At 36.2% G+C, this 24,779-nt stretch overlaps 1 protein-coding gene across 4 annotated transcripts in view; it reads left to right on the top strand.

Moving 5' to 3' along the window:
• Positions 1-24,779, top strand: part of PPP3CC (protein phosphatase 3 catalytic subunit gamma) — a 100,039-nt gene that overhangs the window by 31,748 nt on the left and 43,512 nt on the right. For all 4 annotated transcript variants that reach the window (XM_073892624.1, XM_025873859.2, XM_025873858.2 and 1 more), the window contains exons 2-4: positions 5,390-5,587; positions 5,923-6,047; positions 18,393-18,504. In XM_073892624.1, the coding sequence (XP_073748725.1) occupies positions 5,390-5,587; positions 5,923-6,047; positions 18,393-18,504 (435 nt within the window). The remainder of the gene's footprint in view (positions 1-5,389; positions 5,588-5,922; positions 6,048-18,392; positions 18,505-24,779) is intronic.

The following is a 24,779-nucleotide window of genomic DNA, read 5'->3' as shown; positions in this document are numbered from 1 at the left end:
AAAGGGTGCAAGAACTGAAACTCTGTGTTACAATTCGTATACTTCATAGTTTAAAGCAGGGATAAGATGTTAGAAGCTAAAACTTTAGCTTGTTCATCTGCTTGCACATAGTGTTTTGTTGTATTTTTTGTTAGTGAAATCCTGTGTGCCATTAATAAAAACGGTTGGAAATGAATGTGTCAGAGACTTAGGTTCTTAGAAAAGATTATCATTCACTGTGAATAGTGAAGTCAGCTGAAAATCCTCTTATGTGTACATTAGACATAATAAAATCTCTAAACTTTGGCTTGAAGATGTGTACATACATAATCAAATTTTTACTTTAGTACTATTCTTGTTCCCCTCACTCCATGTTTATCCAAACCAGTGTTACACAAAATGTGGTCCGTGGATTCCTCTCAGTTTACAACTTGTTATTAACTTCAGTAAGTACAGAAATAGAGCATTTGAAAACTTAAATAGCAATTTGATATTGGCACAACATCTAAGCATATCATTTTTCTAGTGATTTATTTTTACTGCATTTTACAAAGTACAGGTTTGGACAGGGTAGAGGTTGGAGTGGGGCACTTCCCACAAATAGTTTGCAAAGCACTACTCTAGATCCTCTTTTTTTCAGTCAGAAATTCCAAACTCCTGTTTCCATGTGCTCATAGTAGAGACGGGGGAAAAGGACATGGAGAACTGTAAACTATTACTTTGTGATGACTGGTGAATGAAGGTGCTGATTATTTGAGATTAGTTGAGTCTTTTTTTTTTTTAAGATTTTATTTATTTATTTGAGAGAGAGAGCACAAGCAGAGGGAGTGGCAGGCTCCCCGCCGAGCAAGGAGCCAGATTCGGGACTCCATCCCAGGACCCTGAGGTCATGACCTGAGCTGAAGGCGGATGCTTAACCAACTGAGCCCCCAGGTGCCCCGAGATTAGTTGTGTCTTTACTTAGAATTCCCTTAAACCATTTTCCTGGTTTTCTCTAACCAATTTTAGTGTGCACAATTTCCTGGGATACCTGTTAACAATGCAGATGCCTGTGCAGGATCCCCCAAAGTTTTGATTCTACCTGTCTGAGGCCTAAGAATCTACATTCTAAACAAACACTCCCGCTGATTCTGGTGAATATTGTTCCTGGGTAGGTGATTTAAATCAGGATACTTGAGAGTAAAAGAAGATGCTATTAAATCACAGTAGGACAAGATAAATAATCTGAGAATATCCTAATAGGTGTACTTGGACATATGATCACTGTACGTGGGGCATATTTTTTAAAAATAGAGGTTTAAAAATAGAGGTTTAAAGTTCAATTGGAAAGTTCCTGCTGTTTCTTTTTGTGACCAGACTTAGCTAGATTTCCTTTTGTCTTCTCAGGATGGTGGCTGCTGTTTCCACTCTTATGAATCAACCTCAACTATAGTGTGTATACAACTTTCTAATAAAGGAAGATGGAATTCAGGGCTTCTAAACGTAGCTAGGAGTAACTTGAGGGGAGTTAGGACCCACTCCTTTAAAGTTGAAGATTCTTTTCTTCTGATCTGAAGGAAACTGATTTTATTTGCCCTTAGCTAAAAACTTAGGACTCTTCTGGAACTTCCTGCTATGCATGTTGTCTCAAGCCAATCTTAATTCCTTTTAGTGTTCCTGGCTCAGCTGTGTCCCATTTCACTTAGCTGGGCATAATCCCCTTGATCCATTTCAACCTTGCTTTTGTTTTCATTTAAGTAACTTGTTTATTATTTGTTTTAAGTAAATTGCAACTGAAGAATTTGAGAGAAAGAAAAAATACCTTTCTAAATTTCTTTCTCAAGAGTTCTTTAGGTTGTTGTCACCTCTCCTTACATAACTTATATGGTATATAGAAAAAATGGTTTTCCTATTTTGTAAACTGTTACCTGATTACAACTCAGTATTGCAGGAAAATTATTATTATTTTTTTTAAAGATTTTATTTATTTATTTGACAGAGAGAGACACAGTGAGAGAGGGAACACAAGCAGAGGGGGTGGGAGAGGGAGAGGCAGGCTTCCCGCAGAGCAGGGAGCCTGATGCAGGGCTCGATCCCAGGACCCCGGGATCATGACCTGAGCCGAAGGCAGACACTTAACGCCTGAGCCACCCAGGCGCCCCAGGAAAATTATTTTTGTTAGTAGTAATAATATTGCTGCTAGAAATCAAATATCTGTGGATCTCTTGTCTCTGGTACTACCTCTATTATAATACCTTTTTTGTCAGTTCCAACATACTTGATTTTATATTATTTCATTTTGTTTTTAGTTTGTTGGCCAATTTCTTTTATTTACAAAGTGGGGATTAAAAACAAGCAGGCTTTCTATGGGGTTCATTTCAAAATGGGGAAGAGCAGATTGGCTAGCCAGAAATTGAGAGTAAGAGTTTGAAAACCAAAAAGAGGTAAATTAAGTATGAAAAGCGGAATGATTAAATGTGGAACCATCCATTTATTTTTCTTTCTTTTTTTTTTTTTTTTAAAGATTTTATTTATTTATTTGACAGAGAGAGAGACAGCGAGAGCAGGAACACAAGCAGGGGGAGTGGGAGAGGGAGAAACAGGCTTCCTGCGGAGCAAGGAGCCCGATGTGGGACTCGATCCCAGGACCCTGAGATCATGACCTGAGCCGAAGGCAGACGCTTAACGACTGAGCCACCCAGGCGCCCCATTTATTTTTCTGAATCAAGATTTCAGAGGACTTGGGGTTCTCTAAACTCACATGCAAGTAGCTCTTGATTGAACCTCATGTAAATTTCTCTAAAGAAAAATTTTCTAAGACTTATACTCTTAGTTTTGGTAATTTTTCCGCTTTTTAAAAAAAGATTTTATTTATTTGAGAGAGAGAGAGCACTGAGCTAGGAGGAGAGGGAGAAGCAGGCTCCCTGCTGAGCAGGGAGTCCAATGTGGGGATCAATCCCAGGTCCCTGGGATCATGACCTGAGCCCAAGGCAGACGCCCAACTGCCTGAAGCCACCCAGGTGCCCCAATTTTTCCAATTTTTAAAAAAATAAGTATTTCAAACATATTACAACAGTAGAGAGAATAGTATTAGGAACTTTCAAGTGAACATCACTCAGCTTCAACAGTTAGTAACTCACTACTGTTCTTTTTTTTCTTCTGTACCGCTGCTTATTCCCTGTCTCCCCATTATATCGAAGCAAATCCCAAATAGCATATAATTTCATCTGAAAATATTTCAGTAAGACTCTCTAAAGTATAAAGGACTTTTTGTTATTGTTAAAAACCAACTATATTACCATTACATTTTATGAAAATTTAAGTAAATTTGTTTAGGACTTACCTTTCACTCTGTTTTAGAGACTCACCAGATGAATAAATAAAAGATTCATCATAATATCTTATTTTTATTTTATTTTAGAAGTAGATTATTTGATTAAAATAATGTATTGATGTTCCATCTGAAAAACAATTTATCCTTCAAATTGGAATACTTTTGAGAGTGAAAAGGGGCTCTATTAACAATTATGCTAGGAGAGCAGTGGACATCTAGGACTGTCCATGAACTGGGATATATATGGTCCCCTATTTCAAGGTAATATTTGCTGTTTGGATAGCTACTATAATTTTTTTCAACAAGCTTTGAATAACCCAAATGAGTCAAGTTGTAGCTAAGAGCATGGTGAACTTACCATAGGATTTTTAAGTCTAAAATTTTTATAGTGCCTGTAGATTTCAGGTTAGTTCCCTCTCTCTCTCTCTCTCTCTTTTTTGAGGAGAGAGTAAGAGTGAGGGTGCAAGCATATGTGCACAAGCTGGGGGGTTAGGGAAGGGGAGAGGGAGAGGGAGAGAGAGAGACTCCCAAGCAGGCTCCACATCCAGCTCAGAGCCCAACATGGGGCTAGATCTCAGAACCCTGAGATCATGACCTGAGCCGAAATCAAGAGTTGGACGCTTAACCAACTGAGCTACACAGGTGCCCCCCCCTTTAAAGTTTATTTATTTATTTAAATAATCTCAACATGGGGCTTGAACTCACCACCCCAAGATCAAAAGTCGCTGGCTCCTCTGACTGAGACAGCCAGGAGCCCCTCACCATAAAGCTAGAAGTAGAACGACCAGGCATAAATCACAAATTAAAATGAACCCTTCTGGGGCACCTGAGTGGTTCAGTCGTTAAGTGTCTCCCTTCAGCTCAGGTCTTGATCCCAGGGTCCTGGGATTGAGCCCCGCATCGGACTTCCTGCTCAGCGGGAAGCCTGCTTCTCCCTCTCCCACTCCCCCTGCTTGTGTTCCTTCTCTCGCTTTGTCTCTCTCTCTCAAATAAATAAAATCTTAAAAAAAAATAAAATAAATGTATAATTTATAGGCTTGTGGATGTTAGATCATAGATAATCTAAAGTAGACTACATTATAGAGTAAGTAAATGAGATGATGGCCAGTTTTAAAAGGTCAAAAAATTTTTTTCTGTTAAAGTTGGTAGTTCACCATAATATTACATGAACTTTATATCAAGCATAAACTAGTTTTTAGCATTTCCAGATTAGAAAACACAACTAGACCTTCCTTATCTGTTCTCTTCTAGTTTATGCTGTGTTACTGTAGCAAGTACTTCTCAGGAACAGCTCCATTCAGTTAGTAGTGTGCTTGTTATCAGTAATATTTTAAGCAACTGCCTTTTTTTATTTTTAAGATTTTATTTATTTATTTGACAGAGAGAGTGAGAGCACAGGTAGGGGGAGCAGCAGGCAGAGGGAGAGGGAGAAGCAGGCGAGGTGGGGCTCGATCCCAGGACCCTGAGATCATGACCTGAGCCAAAGGCGGACGCTTAACCGACTGAGCCACCCAGGCGCCCCAGAACTACCTTTTAATAATAAAGTATACAACTGTGATTCCCCTGATCAGGAGCCAAAGTCAGACTTCTAAAACACAGTTCTATTATGTCAGTTCCATGGAAAAATAAGTGCCCTTTAGTGTTGTGATTTCTTTCCCTTCATTTTAACCACAGTTTCATTTTTAACACCTTTCCCATAGATAAAAGATTCTCATATCATCATATCATCTAGTCCCTGGTCTTTTAGTTTATTTTCTTTTTTTTTTTAATTTTTTTATTGTTATGTTAATCACCATATATTACATCATTTTAGTTTATTTTCTGAATCAGCTTCAAGTCTTTCATGTTTATATGTAAAACATCATACATACACACATTCACATCTTTTAAATAACTTTGACTTTAACTGTGGCCTTTTTAAAAATTAGAATCTATCATCTATAACATATAGTGTCTTAGATTTCTTACCCACATAGTTCTGGTGCTGTAGATATGGAATCATAGTGATATATTAGGTTTAATTTGTTACGTAAAAGAAATGGGTTCATGGTTCTCTATACGTTTAAGTATTTTAAATTACTTTTTCTCTCCTTCTAGCTGTTCCCTTTCCTCCAACCCAACGGCTTACTTTGAAGGAAGTATTTGAGAATGGGAAACCTAAAATTGATGTTTTGAAAAACCATTTGGTGAAGGAAGGGCGACTGGAAGAGGAAGTAGCCTTAAAGATAATCAATGATGGGGCTGCCATCCTGAGACAAGAGAAGACCATGATAGAAGTAGATGCTCCAATCACAGGTATGAGAAGTAATTGCACAGTGGTGCTTAGATTTGAGCTAATTTGAAAAATGATTACAAATAACCAACTAAGGTATGTGATAATTTTTCTAGGAATTATGAGATAGTCTTAGGGATTATTCAGTATATTTGTTGTTCATCAAAGAAATACAATTTAAAATACCTAATATTTACAGTAGGACTGTTCACTATTGATTGATTGACCACAATTACAGAACATTCCAGTCAAAAGCTAACATGATTTAAGTTAAAAGTTAAACTGTGATCTTATTGGTGTACTACCCTTTCTCTTTAAGACATATTTTTCATCTCACCTTGTGTCCTTTTTTCCCTAGTGTGTGGTGACATTCATGGACAATTCTTTGACTTGATGAAGTTGTTTGAAGTTGGAGGATCACCTAGTAACACACGCTACCTCTTTCTGGGTGACTATGTGGACAGAGGCTATTTCAGTATAGAGGTAAAAATTAAACTGGATACGTTGGAACGATCATACTGTCTTTTTTTAGAAATTTGCTTTCCATTCTTCAGTAGAAGAAATTAAAATGAGAACACTGGCAGAATTTGTAAACTTCATTACTTTCAGTATTAAAGTGTTAGAGAAATGTTTTCATTTGTATAAGAAAGATCTATTCCTTCTTGTAGCTTCTATATGTAGTAGACATATAGAAAACTATATTGACCCAGCTTTGCAAATAAGTTAAATGCTTACCAACCTTTTCTCTGAAGATAGTGTATAGGCTGTGTGTAAATGACATAAATTGCTATTCACCCTAAACAGGGTTTGAATTAGCAGATCTTCATTAAAGACCATAAGTTGCTGGGCTACAGTTTACTTTTAGATTAACTTCCAATGCTAAATAAGCAGGCACTTAGCTTATTATAGGAATAATTTTTTATATTATTGCACATAGTAAGCAGTTAACAAATGTTCATTAAAGGAAAAAAATGATTAAAGTTAATGAATTTAATGGAAACTCACAATTAAATATATTTTGAAAATTGAATGATGAGAAAAAATGATTATAATTAAAACAAAGTAGGGGCACCTGGGTGGCTCCATTGGTTAAGCATCCCAACTCTTGATTCTGGCTCAGGTCATGATCTCAGGGTTGTGAGGTCAAGCCCCATGTTGGGCTCCATACTGGGTATAGAGCCTGCTTGGGATTCTCTCTCTCCCTCTCCCTTTGCTCTTCCCCCTGCTCACTCTCTCTCAAATAAATAAATAAATAAAATCTTTAAAAAAGAATTAAAGTATAAGCTATTGTGTATAAAAAATAAAACTATTTTAGAACCTAATGCAAAGACTTGAGTACAGTGGAACCAAAGCACATTCATATTTAATGTCCATTGATTTAGCTACACGTGCTTAGCAAATAAAAGAGAAGTAACTTTTGAATAGTGCAGGTAATTAAATTTATAATGTGCCCAGAATAAGCATGAGATGAGAAATTGAGTCTGCATGATGTTCTTGTAGTCTTTAGTTCTGCTTCTCCCTCATAGTGTGATAGTCTCACTGTACTTAGTGTGTTTCTGGTGGTTAAAGGTTTATTGTTTGTGCAGCATCACTCCTAGATCCAAGTCAGCTATCTTACCTAGCGCTCATTCAAAGAAGCAGCAGTTGTCCTATACCTGCAGAAAAATATACAAGAGAAATAGACTGTCCTCTTTAGTTTAGATGGGTGGTCTAAATTTATGGATCAGAAAAGTTCAGTGTTACCTGCCAGTGCCTCAAATTAATTTAGTGTCATCTATGAGGACAAAAATTAGTGGTAGAAGCTAAGAAAATAATCATGTTTCCCGGCTGCTCAGTAAATTTCCAGGGTCTCTAAGTAGGTCCTGGGATGGGTGGAGATGATACCTGCAGACTGTATCATTGAAATGTTTCTCTATTCCACGTAACCTAAGTGTCCATCAATAGATGAATGGATAAAGAAGGTATGGTCTGTATACATATATACTGGATATAATAGAATATTAATCTGACATAAAAGAGAATGAAACGTGACCCTTTGCAATAACATGGATGGACCTAGAGGTTATTATGCTAAGTGAAATAAGACAAAGATAAATACTATATAATTTCACTTGTATGTGGAATACACAAAACAAAACAAATGAACAAACAAAACAGAAGTGGACTTATAAACACAGAGAACAACCCAGTGGTTGCCAGAGGGGGCGGGATGTAGGGAGTTGGGTAAAATAGGTAGAGGGGATTAAGAGGTACAGAATTCCAGTTGTAAGATAAATAAGTCACAGGGATGAAATGTACATCACAGAAAATATAGTCAATAGTACTGTAATAACTTTGTAGGGTGACAGGTAATTACATTTATCATGGTGAGCATTGCATATTGTATAGGATTGTTGAATCACTATGTTGTACACCAGAAACTAATATAATACTGTATGTCAAATATAGTTCAATAAATAAAATAAAAAGGGAAGCAAACATAGCCTAAAAAAGAAAAGCTTCCTAATTCCTGTTCACATCATATTTCAGTAGCCAGTCAAATGTATGGATGTTTGAAAGACACACTGAATATTTACTTCTTTGTGTATTTTTTAGCATGAAGACATTTTAGAGGATGAAGAAAATACAGAACTTACTGAATTTTTAATTTGTCATTATATTTAATGAAACAACTTCTTAAAAAGACAATATTGTGCCAAATCATCTTCGGATTGTTAACTCACACATTTACAGATAGTTTCAATGCATCAGTATATTCAATAAAGCACACGCTGAAATAATCCATAATGATTTTTGTACACATATACTATATTCAGAATATTTTCTGTTATGTCTTTTTTCCTCACTCATCAACAAATGTTTCCTGATTGCCAACTTTATGGTAGGCTCTGAGGATAAAATAATGAATAAGATTCATGCTTTCTATTTTTTGTTTGTTTTCTTTTTAACATTCATGCTTTCAGGGCATCTGGGTGGCTCAGTCAGTTAAGTGTCCGACTCTTGATTTCCGCTCAGGTCATGGTCTCAGGGTCATGAGATCGAGCCCTGAGTGGCTCCATGCTCTGTGGGGAGTATGTTTGGGATTCTGTCTTTCCCTCTGCCCCTCCATCCCCTGCACTCCCCTCCCATGCTCACATACTCTCTCCCTAAAATAAATAATGAATAAATCTTTAAAAAAAGATTTATGCTTTCTATAGGAGCTGACAGTCTATTAGAAAAGATGCACTTATGAACAGATCTTTCAGTATAGTACAAAAGTGTTGACTTAGTTTTCTGCAGTATTCTTCATATTGGGACCTAGCATAGTGCCTGACACATAGGAGACACTCAAAATCAGTATTTGTTGAATGAGTGGATGTTAATAAATCATAGTTTAATATTTGGCTTTATCTTCTTATTTGATGTTTCACTAACTTAAAGGGTTTTTCTGGAATAGCTTAAGAGATAAATGGATCAAAACTTTAAAGTGACAATGCTATTTTATACCAATTTTAAACTAAACATCAGGGTATATGTAGTGTTAGTTGGAAGTCACTTATCAACTACTAAGGTTATAAAGTTCTGTAGGTAACAGCTTAGTCCAACATGATACAAGTATATACTTGAGCAATTTTTTTATCAGTGTCCTTGATAAGCATGAGTATGATGTTTTTGTCAAATGGATGAAAATAGGTAATAGAGCCCTTATTACATTTTGTTGTTGTTGTAAATAGTTCATTTTTGTAGAAAAATTGGGAAATGTAGAATCTAAGAAAACAAAAACTCTATAAGTCAGATATAATCAGTGTTAACATCTTATATTTTCTTTTTTTTTTAAGATTTTTAATTTTTTTAAAGTAATCTCTACACCCAGTGTGGGGCTCGAACTCACAACCCTGAGACCAAGAGTTGCATGCTCCACTGACTGAGCCAGTCAGGCGCCCCAACAGCTTGTATTTTCTTGCAGTCTTTTTTTTCTTTTATATTTGCATATTTTTTTTTAAAGAAAATTGAAATCATTTTGTACATTTCCTTTTTGTAGTCTTTTTTTCCCCCCACTCAGCATTATTGAAAACACTTTTCTCTGTTACAAAAATTTCTTCAAAATTGTGGTTAATGGTAAAAATACCATAGTTTACTTCACCGTTCTCCTATTGTTGGATAATTAGGTTTGTAGCAGGTACTGCTTGTTGTCCATTTTTTCTCTCCTTCCTTTCTATAAAAATCCCTATTTTGTTCAGATAAATGAGATTGGGGTTTCAGAGAGAACCTTTGATTTCAGGAAGGGAGGCCCTTAACCCAGCCTCAGGGAATGAATTCTCATTGGTCTGAGCTTTTTTGATGTGAATTTGCATGCATACACATGCACTTTGGAACATTTTGTTTCCAGATGAAAAGGTGAAAGCTTTTGAGTCCCTATTTCACTACGTCATTTCAAATGTGGGTGTGTGTACTGTAGCAGCCATTTTGTGACCATGAGGAGGTGCTAAGGATGAAAAGCAAACCTGCTGTGAATTACAGATCAAAGAGGCAGAGAGGACATGGTTTCTTGGTGACAATACTGAGCTGGTCCACTAAACCTGGACATCTTACCTCCAGACTTCTTGTTTCTTCATAAGATACTTAAAATGTCTTTAGGGCTTAAGCAATAGTTAATTGGATATTTATCACTTGTACCACAAGTGGTCCTTTTCTAGTTATTTCCATTCTGCATATTGCTGCAGTGAATATCTTTTTGAATACATTTTTAATAGCATTTCTGATATTTCCTTAGGTCAGATTCTTATAAGTAAAAGAAGTGGATGAGAGACTGAATATTTTAAAGACTTTTGATACATTTTGCCTAGTTGTTTTTACAGAACCTTATTTCACTTTATTTTCTTTCTATACTTAAAAACTTCTCTTTCCTTGAGCCTATATGAGAAAATCAAGAGATGATGATTTTTTTCATGCCCAGAGCAAGCATTGATCTTTCCTGAAGCAATGTGGGCTTTGATTAGTACACCAGGGACTGATCCAGATGTCACTGATAAAACACAAGAGTAAAGTTTCACTTATTCCTGAGCTTTTTGATGTTCCTTCTTCATTTGTATATATTATAAACTACTTGCTCTGAGGTAGGGGAAGCTAAATTTTAGTTTCTTTTAATTGATTTTACAATAAGAGAAAGGGTTAAAGGGAACATTTTCAGCATAAGATATGTTATACTACATGTACAGACATCACCAAAGACAAAATGTTTTCAGATGTCTAGGTATTATAAATGTTATCCGATGATCAATTGTTGATGTGTTGACATGTTGACAACTAATGAATAATTGTTGTCATACAGTAAGGATTGTTGAAGTGGAGTACAAATTCTGTTCACAGAAATAAAGAAGTGAGTTTTGAATGTCTGAACAGATCTGATAATCATGAGCCTATAATTGAATTGTACAGGTAATTGTGCAATTGCATCCTGATATATAAGGAAATAAAACTTGAGATTAGAGGCCAAGAAGTATATCAACCAAATTACACTCCAGTATGGATATGAATTGTGCTTTTATATATCTCATTACTTCAAAAAGGTGAGTCTTTTCGGGAGTCAGAAACAAAGACCTAGATAAATCAAAAGATATATCATGTTCTTGGCTGGGAAATGTAATAGAGAAAAAAGAGAAAGTGCTTTCTAAGTTTATATATGAATTTAATGTCCTTTTTTTGAGTATAGTTAACACACAATGTTATATTAGTTTCAGGTGTACAATGTAGTGATTCAACAAGTTTATGTTATGCTATGCTCACCACAAGTGTAGTTATCATACAGTGCTATTACAATACCATTGGCTGTTCCCTACACTGTATCTCTTATTTCTGTGATTTATTCATTCCATAACTAGGAGCCTATACCTCCTACTCCCTTTCACCCATTTTGTCAGTCCCCCCACCCACCTCCCCTCTGGCAACCATCAGTTTGTTCTCTGTATTTATAGGTCTGATTCTGCTTTTTGTATGTTTGTTTATTCTGTGCTTTGTGTTAGATTCCACACATAAGTGAAATCATATGGTATTTGTTTTTCTCAGGCTGACTTATTTCATTTAGAATGTAATGTACTTTTTCTTTGGAATATTCTGTGCAAGTTGATACATCAAAAACAAAAGTCAACCAAAAAAAAAGAAAGAAGTCATCTAAGTATATCTGTATGTGTCTGCATATTTAAGTTTCATGTTTGTTTTGCAGTGTCTGTCTCAAAATGTACATATATTTTGATCCAACAGTTCCATTTTTGAGAAATACTGCAGATGTACACATAATTACGTACAAAGACATATGAATGAATAGTTTGTCACAATACTTGAGAGGTCCTACTGGTATTTAAGGGGCTGGGTCCAGGGAAACACACATCATCCAGTATGCAGGAAACTCCTAAACAACAAAGAATCATGCTTTTCAAATTGTCAGTGGTACTTCTGTTGAGAAACACTGTTAAATTCTGGGGATGGAGATGAACAAGCAAAGCCAAGTCCTGTACTGTATTTTCTATTGAAAGGGACAGCATCATGTATTTGTTTATGCCTGTGAAAATCAAATCAGGGTAAGGGGCTAAAAGAGGGTTAAGGATAGCTAATTTAGATGGAGATTAGGGAAGGCCGATTTGAGGAGGTAACCTGTGAATAGAAACTTGAATGACCTGAGAGAATGAGCCATGCCTCTGTGGTGGGGGGTGGGGGAGGGGTGATACATTCCAGCAGAGGACATATCAAATATAAAAGCTCTGAGGTTGAAGCAGGCTTAATGCAGGCCACGAATAGTAACAAGGCCAGTTTGGCTAGACAGAATAATGAGTAAGGGGAAGTTATAGGCGATGTATCAGAGAGATAGGCAGGGGTTAGATGATGTCAGGCCTTACAAACCATAGTAAGGAGTTTGGGTGTTATTCTGAATGTGGTAGGAAGCTATTGGAGATTGTTTGTTTTGAGCTAAGGAATAGCATATTCACATTTATGTTTTAAAACAGTCACTCGGAGGGCACCTGGGTGGGTCAGTTGGTTAAGCGTCCGACTCTTGATTTCGGCTCCGGTCATGATCTCAGGGTTATGAGATCAAGCTGAGCCCCATGTCAGGCTCCTGTGGGGTATGGAGCCTGCTTAAGATTCTCTCTCTCCCTCTGCTCCTCCCCCTTCCTCTCTAAAACAAACAAACAAACAAAACAAAACAGTTACTCTGGCTATTTTTTGATAAACTGAATGGAAGCCTAAGAGTGGGTACAGGAAGGCCAGTTAGGAATCTAATCCAGTAACCATGGGCAAGAAATGTTGGTGACTTAGATTAGACTTATTGAGAAGCACCTGGATTTAGAATTTTAAAGTCTTTTTTGGGAGGTGGGAAAATCCCAGTTGAATTAATCAAGCTCTTCAGGTCATGACACATTTATTACTAGTCATTGCAAAGTCCGTCTCTGTTTTAATTTTTTTCTTATCTGTGAACTCTATTTTTTTCTCCCTCTTGCCATTATATATGTTTCTGTTATGTTTAGTACCTCAGAATACATATAATACATTACATTAATTTTTTAATATGTAAGGTTTTGGTGGATAAAGTATTTTAATTTTACATAAATATTATGGTGCTATTCAGTGGTCCGCAAACTTTAGCATGCATCATAATTTCCTGGAGCAGTTGCTCAAAAACAGATTGCTGGGCCCCACCCCAGAATTTCTTTTTTTTTTTTTTTTAAGATTTTATTTATTTATTTGAGAGAGAGAGAGCGTGCGCGTGGGGGCGGGGAGGGTCAGAGGGAGAAGCAGGGAGCCGGATCCCAGGACTCCAGGATCATGACCTGAGCCGAAGGCAGTCGCTTAACCAACTGAGCCACCCATGCGCCCTACCCCAGAATTTCTGATTCACTAGATCTGAGATAGAGTCTGAAAATCTCTATTTCTGAAAAGTTACCAAGTAATGCCAATGTACCACATTTGAGATGAATGTGACCACACTGAGAACCACTGCTGTAGCTTTGTTTCTGTTGATCTGGATGTTTTCACTTATCATGATGCTTTTAAGATCCATCCAGGTTGCTGTCTCTCAGTCATTGCTTTCTGCCTGCTGTATAGTATTCCAGAGTATACATCTATGATATTTTAGTTATTTATTCTCAACGTTGGACACCTAGGTTGCCTGCAGTTTCTTTCTATAGTGAACGTTGCTATGATGAATATTCTTCTATAAATCCACTGATGTTCCCATGTTTTAGTTTCTCTGTGGTTTATGAACAAGAGTGGAATTGCCAAGGAAAAGGGTATATTACCTTTATTCTTGAACTGACAATCACAGGTTCCTCTTCAGAATAGCTGTACCAATCTATATGCCTACCTGTAGCACCTAAGAGTTCATATTTCCTTACAGCCCTCTCTCTAGAATTTGGTTTTATCTCATTTTCTAATATTTACCAAATGATGCGTCTAAAATAGTATGTTGTTGTTTCAATTGGTATTTCTCCAATTACTAATGAAATCGAGCGTCTCCTCATATGTTAGCCATTCCACTCTTACAATCACTGTTAGGAGTTTCTGTATGACCTTTAAGATATAGATTAGGCATTTACAAGCATATCTCCATATCTGTTTTTAAAAAATAAATGTACTTGTCAGTGTGTATTGCCCTTTAAGTGCTGCTTTATCTGGGTCCCACAGATTTTGATATGTATGGTTTTTATTATCATTTAGTATTTTCTATTTTAAGAATTCTCTTTAACCCTAGGACAGTGAAGTAGTAGTTTTTTGTTTCCAGTCATATGGGACTTTTTTTTTAGTTTTCGTATTTTGTTACTGATTCTATTTAATGTAATTTAATTAGAGAACGTAACCTGAATGATGTTCATTCTTTGGAATTTTTTGAGACTCCCTTTCTGATGAGGTACCTAGTAGATTTTTGTGACTTTTTTTTTTTTTTAAGTAATCTCTATACCCAACGTGGGGCTTGAACTCACAACCCCAAGATCAGGAGTTGCATGTTCTACCAGCTGAGCCAGCCAGATGCCCCTTTGTGGCTATCGTGTATATACTTGAAAATAATGCATCCTCTGTTGAACTGTTGCCTGTAACTTTCATTATTTTTGTCTGCTTGAACTAGGAGTTACTTTTGAGTGTGTCAAAATTGCCAACTACAGTTATTGATTATCTGATTCTTACCATAGTCCTGTCAATTGTTGCTTGTGTTTTGAGACTGTGTGTGAGATATGTATATTTTATGATTAGTGTATATTATCGATCATTATTTGCAGGTTCTGTGTTTGCATATATACTTTCCTGCTAAAATTGATTTGTAGTCCCCAAATCAATACACATAGTGATTTTGAGGTCCTAGGCCCTCTTAGTAGGAGCTAGGAAATATATATAAGCATACTAACCTGCACATGTACCCACATTTTTATTTGTTTCTATATCTATCTGTATATACTCTAAAAAGAGTTAAGTTTTGATTCCAGTCCAACATCACAAGATTCAGTCTAGTCTTCCTCCTTTCCTGCTCCCATGATCTGCAATATATTAACTTGTCTGTTCAATCCTATTATACCCATAAAATACATATATAACAGCCAATTCATACTGTGAAAACATATTTACCAACTAGATATACAGTGTTTGTGTACATTTCTCTATGTCTTTAGCCTTGTAGTGTGCAGTCAAAATGCTGTTTTCCAAAGTTACTTGGGTTAATTCTTTTTTCCCCATACCCTTCTTTGTTGCTTTGTTATCTGTTTATAATACAGTTAGGGTTATTACTGTTTGTATTCTATTTGGGGTTTCTTTCACATGCTGGTTGATTTAATTATTTATTTTGAGGGGCACGTGTAAAACATTACTGTTGTTCTAGAAGTTAAAGCTATCCAAAAGGTTATCCTTTGAGAAGTATTGCTCCCTCCTCAACCCTCCTTAACTGTTCCCAGTGCTCCCTTCTTTCCACCCCTTTCCTTTGTGCCCATTGTAGGTAACTTTAGTTTCTCATTTATCCTTCCTGTATTTCTTCTGCACAAATGAGTAAATACATGTGTATTTCTTATTTCCCTTCTTTATTACAGAAACAGTAGCATACTCTTTTGCACTTTGCTTTTTTCACTTCACAGTATATTTTGGAAATTGTTCCAATCAGTTTATAGAGGTCTTTCTCTCTCTTTTTTTTTTTCATAGCTTTATGGTACTTTATTGTGTGAGTGTGTCATAATTTGCTCAGCCTTCTGTCCTATGTATGGTCGTTAAGGTTGTTTCCAAAATTTTGCCTCTTACAAGCAATACTGCAACTTTGTGCATATGTATTTTCTTATTGTTGGAGGTGTATCTTCAGGGTAGGTCAAAAGTTAAATGAATATGTAGTTTTATCAGTTTTTGCCAATTTTTTTTTACTGTACAAATTATTTGTATATAGTCAAATTTATCCATCTTTTTTAAAAAAAGATTTTATTAGAGAGAGAGAAAGCACAAATGGGAGGAGGGGCAGAGGGAGAGGAACAAGCAGACTCCCCGCTGAGCAGGGAGCCCGACATGGGGCTCGATTCCAGGACCCTGAGATCATGACCTGAACCGAAGGCAAATGCTGAAACGACTGAGCCACGCAGGAGCCCCTCCATCTTTTTTTTTTTGCCCCTGGATTTTTTTGTCATTAGTTAAGATAAAGTTTTTCCCTACACTAAGGATAAAGAACTCACCACTTTTTCTTTTCTTTTTTTCAAAAAGATTTTATTTATTTGAAAGAGAGAGAGAGAGAGACTTGAGCGGTGGGGAGGGGTAGAGGGAGAGAGAGAGAGAGAAGCAGGCTCCCCACTGAGCAGGGAGCCTGATGTGGGGCTTGATCCCAGGACCTGGAGATCATGACCTGAGTCGAAGGCAGACTTGCTTAACTGACTGAGCCACCCCGGCACTCCTCACTATTCTTTCTTACAGAACTTACGTGGTTTCATTTTGATACGGTTAGCTCCCTTGTTCATTTGTCATTTATTATGTATTACGTAGGTTATGAATCTGATTTTTTTTTTTTTTGAAATGGCACCAGTTGTCCCAGAGACATTTATTAAGAAGTCCATCATTGGGGCGCCTGGGTGGCTCAGTTGGTTAAGCAGCTGCCTTCGGCTCAGGTCATGATCTCAGGGTCCTGGGATCGAGCCCTACATTGGGCTCCCTGCTCAGTGGGGAGCCTGCTTCTCCCTCTCCCTCTGCCTGCTGCTCTGCCTGCTGCTCTGCCTGCTGCTCTGCCTACTTGTGCTCTCTCTCTCTCTGTGTCAAATAAATAAATAAAATCTTAAAAAAAAAAAAAAAGTCCATCATTAGGAGCACCTAGTGGCTCAGTCAGTTAAGCATCTGACCTCAGCTCTGGTCATGCTCTCAGGGTCATGGGATCGTGGGATAGTGTGGAGCCCCACATTGGGCTCCCTGCTCGGTGGGGAGTTGGCTTGTCCCTCTGCCCCTTCCCCTGCTTATGTGCATGAGTGCACTCTCTCAAATAAATAAATAAAATCTTAAAAAAAAAAGGAAGTCCATCATTACTCCTAGTGATTTAGGATGCTACATTTATTATATACCAAAATTCTGTATGTACTTGAATTAATTTCTGGACTATTTTATTCCACTGGTATATTTATCTATATATGTGCCAGTACTACTGTTTTAATTATAGAAGCTTTATAGTATCTTTTAATGTCTAGTAGGCCTAGTTCCCCCCCCCCCATATAGTTCTCTTTTTTCAGTGTTTTTTTCTTTGCTGTTTCCTGGCTGTTCTTGCATGTTTATTTTTCCATAGAAATTTTAGTACCAACTTGTCTAACTCCATAAAATAACTTGTTGGTATTTTTATTGGAATTGCAATGATTTTATAAATTAGGAAGAACTAATGCTGAATCATCCTATCTAAGAACAAGGAGTGTTTTTCCATTTGTTCTTGCCTACTTTTGTGTCTTTCAGGAGGGTTTTAAATTTTTCTTGGTATTAATTTTGCACATTTCTTACTACATTTATTCCTATATGCTTAATCTCCTTTGATGCTACTGTAAATGGAGTTTTCTCTACCATGTGTCCTATTTATTGTTTGTGCATATGAAGGCTGTTGATTTTGTATATTAATTTTATATCCTGCCATATTACTGAGTTCTTTTATTATTTGAGTTAGTTTTATCCTTGATTTTTTTCCTAGGGTTTTTCAGATATACTATTATTATATCATTGTCTTTTTTAAGATTTTATATATTTATTTGACAGAGAGAGACACAGCAAGAGAGGGAACACAAGCAGGGGGAGTGGGAGAGGGAGAAGCAGGCTTCCCGCGGAGCAGGGAACCTGATGTGGGGCTTGATCCCAGGACTCTGGGATCATGACCTGAGCCGAAGACAGACGCTTAACGACTGAGCCACCCAGGGGCTCCCTTTACCCATTCTTAAACCTCTAATTAATTTCTCTTGTCTAATTCAGTTAGCAAATACCTCTAGTACAGTGTTGAATGGTAGCAGAGATAGTGGATATCTTTCCTCGTTCCTTATTTTAGTGGAAATGTCTCTGGTGTTCTTTATTAAATAAAATACAGGTTTTAGGACTAAGGGGGGTGTGTGTATATATGTGGGTGGCTTTGTCACAGAGTTCTAGATATTTGGATAGAACATGGGAATAAAAATTAAGGAGAGGTATGTATGAAGCCTCCTTACTGTCTGTCAGATTCTAGGGCAACAGCATGTCACATTCAAAAAGCTGGAAGGTTTCATGTTTCAGTTTGGGAATAGCAATGAGATATGGCATTATAGCAAGTCATTTGGATTTCTATAAATTGTCTTTATGTGTTATCATGGTCACATATAAAAATTTATCCTTATATGTGTCTTACAGTGTGTGCTGTTTTTATGGAGTTTAAAGATTAATCATCCCAAAACAGTGTTTCTGCTTCGAGGAAATCATGAATGCAGACATCTTACAGAATATTTCACCTTCAAACAGGAGTGTAAGTATAATCACTTTTCCAGAACTTTTTTTTTTTTAAAGTAAACTCTAGGGGACCCCTAATGTGGGGCTTGAACTTACAGCTCTGAGATCAAGAATCACATGCTCTACTGACTGAGCCAGCCAGGCACTTCCATAACTTTTTTAGTTACCCTGTTGTCAGTCCCACAATGAGTCAAACATAAACAGAAAAGAAACTAATGGAACTCAAATGCTTCCTGTTGTTCATTTTCTGGTAAGAACCAAGATTCTACCTTTTAAGACATTTATTTTGAAAATAACTATTGTGGTTTCCCCCTTTGTATATTAAAGTGATACATTTGGAAAAAAAAAAGTAATACATTTGGGATATTTGGAAAACATAAAAAAGTTCAAAGAAGATAAAAGTTGTCCAAAAAAAAAGTTGTTCATAGTCACACCACTTAAAAATAACTATTATCTCACTATTTGAGAGATAGTCTTCTTTTCTGTATATATAAAAGTCTATCAGGAAAAAAGAAGAAAAGAAGGGGAAAAAAAAGCCTATCATGAAATAGTTCAAATGCATATATATCTGTACGTATTTTCAAAATAAAATTGGGCTGTTAAATGCACTGCTTAATAAATTGCTCTTTTCACTTTATGTAATAAAATTTTTCTGTACCATTAAACATTTTTGAACATGATTTTAAAACATTATTTTAATATTTTTAAGGTATCCCATCTTATGAATGCACTATCATGTAGCCAATTTAGTAATAACTGTATGACATTTCTGTTGTTTCCAACTATAAATAATACTGTAATAGTAAAAAAGCTTATTATTAAAGGTAAAATTTTTGAAAGTCAAAATGTTGCTAGCTGTTTGAAAAACAAACAAACAAAAAACCTCACAGAGGGATGCCTGGGTGGCTCAGTCAGTTAGGTGTCTGCCTTCAGCTCAGGTCATGATCCCAGAATTCTGGGATGGAGTCCTGCATCGGGCTCCTTGCTCGGCAGGGAGTCTGCTTCTCCCTCTGCTGCTCCTCCTGCTTGTGCCCTCTCTCACTGTGTCAAATAACTAAATAAAATCTTTAGAAAAAAACTCTCACAGATTTCTTTGACCAGAATCTAGGTACTTACAGTTGGCTTTTACTTAACATTCAGTGTGATGGTACTGTGTTGGGCTTGTTTGAGAGAACTTACCCCATGGCATTTGCACTTAGTGTTTCCCACATAGCTATCTGTTCATAAGATCTACATCCTTACTTCATTCATGTCATCTGAGAGACTTTCTTCGTTGGTTGCTTTTTCTAAATTAAATATCTCATCATTTTACTCTCATACCCTGCTTTTTAAAAAAAATTAATGTCTATAACATCTTAAATTTTTGTATGTTTTTATATAAAATTTATATTTAAAAATTACATTTGTTTATTTTTCTCTCTTACCATAATTTAAGTTCCATGACAGCAGGGACATGTTGTATCCACTGTTGTTTTTCTAGAACAGTATCTAATAACTCATAGGAGATGCTTAAAAATATTGGTTGAATTAATTTGTTGAATGAATGATCATCTAGGATTTGTAATTTGGCACAAATTCCCAGAAGACAATTAAGTCAGAGGGCATAAACATTTTAAAGGCTTTTTTTTTTAAATTTTTTTTTTTTAAAGATTTATTTGAGAGATAGAATGAGATAGAGAGAGAGCATGGGGGGGAGGGTCAGAGGGAGAAACAGACTCCCTGCTGAGCAGGAAGCCCGATGTGGGGCTCGATCCCAGGACTCCAGGATCATGACCTGAGCCGAAGGCAGTCGACTAACCAACTGAGCCACCCAGGTGCCCTGAAGGCTTTTGATACATACTCTAACTAGCCCTCTAAAAAGATTATGTATCAATTCATACTTTAAGGAATTTTTGTCTTTTTATATAAAGTGGAAGGAAAATATTGAAATAAAACCCACAAAATTTTAACCTTTTTGATTTCTAAAATGTTACTGTATTCTTTATAAAATAAGGAAGCTGAACTAAATTCTTGGGTATTGTTGGGACATCTGGGTGGCTCAGTTGGTTAAGTGTCTGCCTTCGGCTCAGGTTGTGATCCCAGGGTCTTGGGATCGAGTCCTGAATCAGGCTGTCTGCTCAGTGGGGAGCCTCCTTCTCCCTCTCCCTCTGCTGCTCTCCTTCCTTATGCTTTCTCTCACTCTCTGTTCTGCGCTCTATCAAATAATAAATAAAATCTTTAAAAAATAAGTAAATAAATAAATTCTTGGGTATTGTCTGGCTCTAAAATCTACACCTCTTTCTCCAAATAATACTGAATATATACAAATGCTTTAATGTCATGTAATTGATGGTTTGATCATGGATTTTACTTTGTGTCCTATTCAGATTTCTCTTCAGATTATTATCTTGGAGGAATATATCATAAAATATTTAAAGTTTTATTCCCAAAAGAATATTCAAAGTTGAAAAAAACAACTTTTAAATTTGTTTTCTGAGGCTCAAGAGTTTATCCAATCCTTCTCCCCAAAATCACTTTACTTATAGGTAGATTACAACTTGATAGTGTTCCATATGCTCATAGTAACTCTTGTTATTGTAGCTTCCTACACTGGAGTTGGCAGTTGTGATAACAACCTTCCTCCTATTAGATCCTGAAAGGAAAGGTAGTTTTTATTACAAAAAATTTTAGAGTATGAACACTTCAAAAAAATTCGACTGGCAGAACAGTCAGCTACAAGTGGGCAAGATACAGATCATTTCAGCCCTTGGGACTTAGAATGAACCGTTCAAATCAGTAGGTAACATGCCGGAAATTAAAAAAAAAATTAGATCTGTTGGTGAGTGTTTAAATTGGTATAAGATATTTGAAGAGCAATTTTGGAATGTCTGTAAAAATTTTTGACCCAGCCATTTGGCTTCTTCTAAGAATTTTCATGCCGGTTATATACGGTTTTTAATGCTATATAACAAATCACCACAAATTTAGCTGTTTGAAACAATACATTTATTATCTCACAGTTATTATAGGTCAGAAGTCCAGGCAGAGTGTGGCTGAATTCTCTGCTCAGGGTCTCCCTGAGCTGAAATCCAGGTGTCACCAGGGCTGCAGCTCTCACCTGGAGCTGGAGCTTGGGGTCTTTTCTAAGCTTACCAGTTATTGGCAGCCCTTGTGACCTTAGGGTTAATGTTCATTGTTTTCCTGCTAGCTGTTGGCTAGGGACTGCCTTCAGCTTCCAGAGATTGCTTGCAGTTCCTTGCTCCCACAGGCAGTTCACAGTATCGATGTTTGCTTTCTTCCAAGCAGCCCAAATGCACCTCTCTGCCTTCCTCTTCCCTGATCAGCCAGCTGGGGAAAGCCCTTTGCTTTTCAAAGGCTCACCTGATTAGGTTTGGGCCCACCTAGAGGAATCTCCCTTTTGCCCTAAGGATATATTCAACATATTCACAAATTCCACGCACTGAAGGTGGGCATAGATTATACAGTGTTGTTGGTCATTGCTGGACATTTTAGAATTCTGCTTACCATACTGTATACTTGCAAAAAGACAATAGGATATGGATGTATAAGGATGTATGATAACAGTTACAGTGTTAATTGTAACAGCAAAAAAAGAAAACAAAGAAAAAAGATAATGTAAATATCAAAAAGGGACTGCGTAAATAATACATTTAAAAATGTATTAATACATTTTCAAAAATGGAATACTAGGCAGCTGTTGAAAGATCAAGGTGGGCCTAGATGTACTGATATGGAGAGATGTTCAAATACTTTGTTAGGTGACAAGCCATTTGCAGAACATGTATAATATGATCTCCTTTGTAAATTAAAAATATATAATGTGCATAAAATTGAAAACAGTAATTACCTGTGGGGAGTTAGGTCAGCAGGACTTGTACTTTTAATTTTATATCTTCCTGTGGTACTGCTGCAGTTATCTTTTATCACCACCATGTACTCCTATTATAATAAATTTTTAAACTGGTAACTTCAAAATCACCTGAATGGGCCCCAGGCATTTAAGAGGCTTTTTAAAGCACCCCAGAATAATTGTGCTGCTTGATGCTGGTTTAGAACACCTGCTTCAGATGCATGGAAAGTATCTACTATTTGTCATCTGAGAACCACTTCATGAAATAGTTTAAAAATTGGAAATATTTTGCATTATTTTTATAAGGCAAATATGGGGATATTACTCATTACACTTCCTTTTCTTTACCTAGGAAAATTAAACAATTTATATCAAGCAGTTGATAAAGGCCCTGGAATGATCAGTATTTAGCAGTAAATAAGTCATAAGAAAGCTGCCTATGGATGCCTCTGTTGTGCATTAAGGGTCAGGTTTTTTTAGGTAACATTTTTATTCAGTTCTTCCTCTGTTTTCTCAGAGTTTCTTTTTTGACTAGTATAAATTGGTTCAGACTATTTTTAGAAGATGGAACAATAGGTTCTGGGAAACATTTTAAGTGTTTTATTTGCACAGAATTGCTTATCTTAGGTTTTTATTTGCTTTTCACATGCTTTAATTTGTCAAACCAGGTTTCTTTCTTTTTTTCTTATCTTCAGAGATACTCCTGTTTCATTCTAATGCTGCATCTGAAATGTGAATAAATCTTGGAACAAGCACACAGATACAATTTCACATTTTATTCCTATGAGCAAAGAGCATGTGTGCTGCTTTGCATGGATGTTTTCACTGTTAAGCTGATTTCTCTTCAAGGGCCACCGTGGCTTTTAGAATCAGCACCTTACAATTACTGCTAAGTGATGTTTCATTCCAGATTGTGCAGCTGCAGTCTCGTGACTATTTCTAAGGGTGGCAGGTGGAGGTTGTTCTTTTTTTTACATAAATTCTTTTTTTTAAAAAATATTTTTTTATTTATTCATTTGATAGAGAGAGCACAAGCAGGTAGAGTAGTAGGGAGAGGGAGAAGCAGGCTCCCTGCTGAGCAAGGACCCCCCGATGCGGGGCTCAATCCCAGGACCCCGGGATCATTACCCGAGCCGAAGGCAGTTGCTTAACCAACTGAGCCACCCAGGCGCCCCTTTTTTACATAAATTCTTAAATTGCTTTACATTACAGTTATTTTTAGTATTCCTTTCAAACCCAGAGATAATATGAGTAGCAAAGAAAAGTAGAACAGTTAACTTTTGACATATCATTTATCTTTGCAAAAATATTGCTTTACTGTTGTATACTTGGAAAGTAAACCTAGTACTTTTATGATTCCATCCCATAGCTCTGGGTCCAAATTTCTAAAGTAAATTAATTGTTTCTGTGAGCCATTTTTTGATGTTTAATTAAATAGCTTACTGACAGGTTCTAGAAACTCCTGTAATTTTGCTAATGAAAACAGTATTGTTATGACAGGTTTATTTTTTTTAAAAATAAGTATTGCTTGTCGTATTAATGCCTACATTATTATTTGTAGTAGTAAGAGATTAGTGTGGTTAGATTGTGGTATATCCATAAAGTGAACTACTGTTTAGACATAAAAAATTAATTACAAAGCTCTTCATATAAAGATATGGCATGATCTCCAAGATATGTTAAGTACAAAAACCAAATGTAAAACAGTGTATATATGCTACCATTTATGTAAAAAATAAAAGGATGTTTTGAAAAGAGAATACAGGTACATATCTGCATGTGTATGCATAGGGTTATCTTTGTAAAGACCTACAGAAAACTAGTAATACTGGTTGCTTGCAGGGGGTGGGTGGGAGGAGTAGGGGTTTGTAGACCTGTATAACTTTTTATAGCTTTTGTATTTTGAACCATGTAAATGTAATTTTTTTTTCATAATGAAAGCAAATGTAAATGAAGATAAGTATATAATCAGTGGCTAGACCAGGTCATGGTTTCTTGCAAATAGTGTTGACTCTCAAAATTACCTTTAAAGAATATTGTTGAAATTCTGTTTTGTTAATGTTGCATTATTGAAACTGGTTAGAACTTGTATCATCAGTGTGATCCTGTGATTGAGGTACATTTTCCTTTGTTATGGAAATTATTGTTTTATGGGATAAAGCTTAAAATTTCTCATGAAAATAAAACACTGAGTCAGCTAATTTAACCTTTGGGAATTATATATTTGGCTATTTAGATTCTCCTATTAAATATTTAATTTGAAATAATGATTGGGAGGAGAATTACATGGTATTAAGAGCATGAACAGGTTCAATTTTCAGTCTTGCCACTTACTAGCTTGTGACTTCGGCAAGTAGGCCCAATTTCTTCAGTTTTTTAATGAAGATAGTGACAGTACTTATAGGGTTTCTGTGAAGATAAAATAAGGTAATTTCATTAGT

This window comes from Callorhinus ursinus, unplaced genomic scaffold (genome assembly GCF_003265705.2).
Source record: "Callorhinus ursinus isolate GAN/ISIS: 27379988/994484 unplaced genomic scaffold, GSC_fseal_2.0 scaffold4, whole genome shotgun sequence".
In the NCBI taxonomy this organism is placed as follows: Eukaryota; Metazoa; Chordata; class Mammalia; order Carnivora; family Otariidae; genus Callorhinus; species Callorhinus ursinus.
This window is presented reverse-complemented; position numbering and strand designations above follow the sequence as displayed.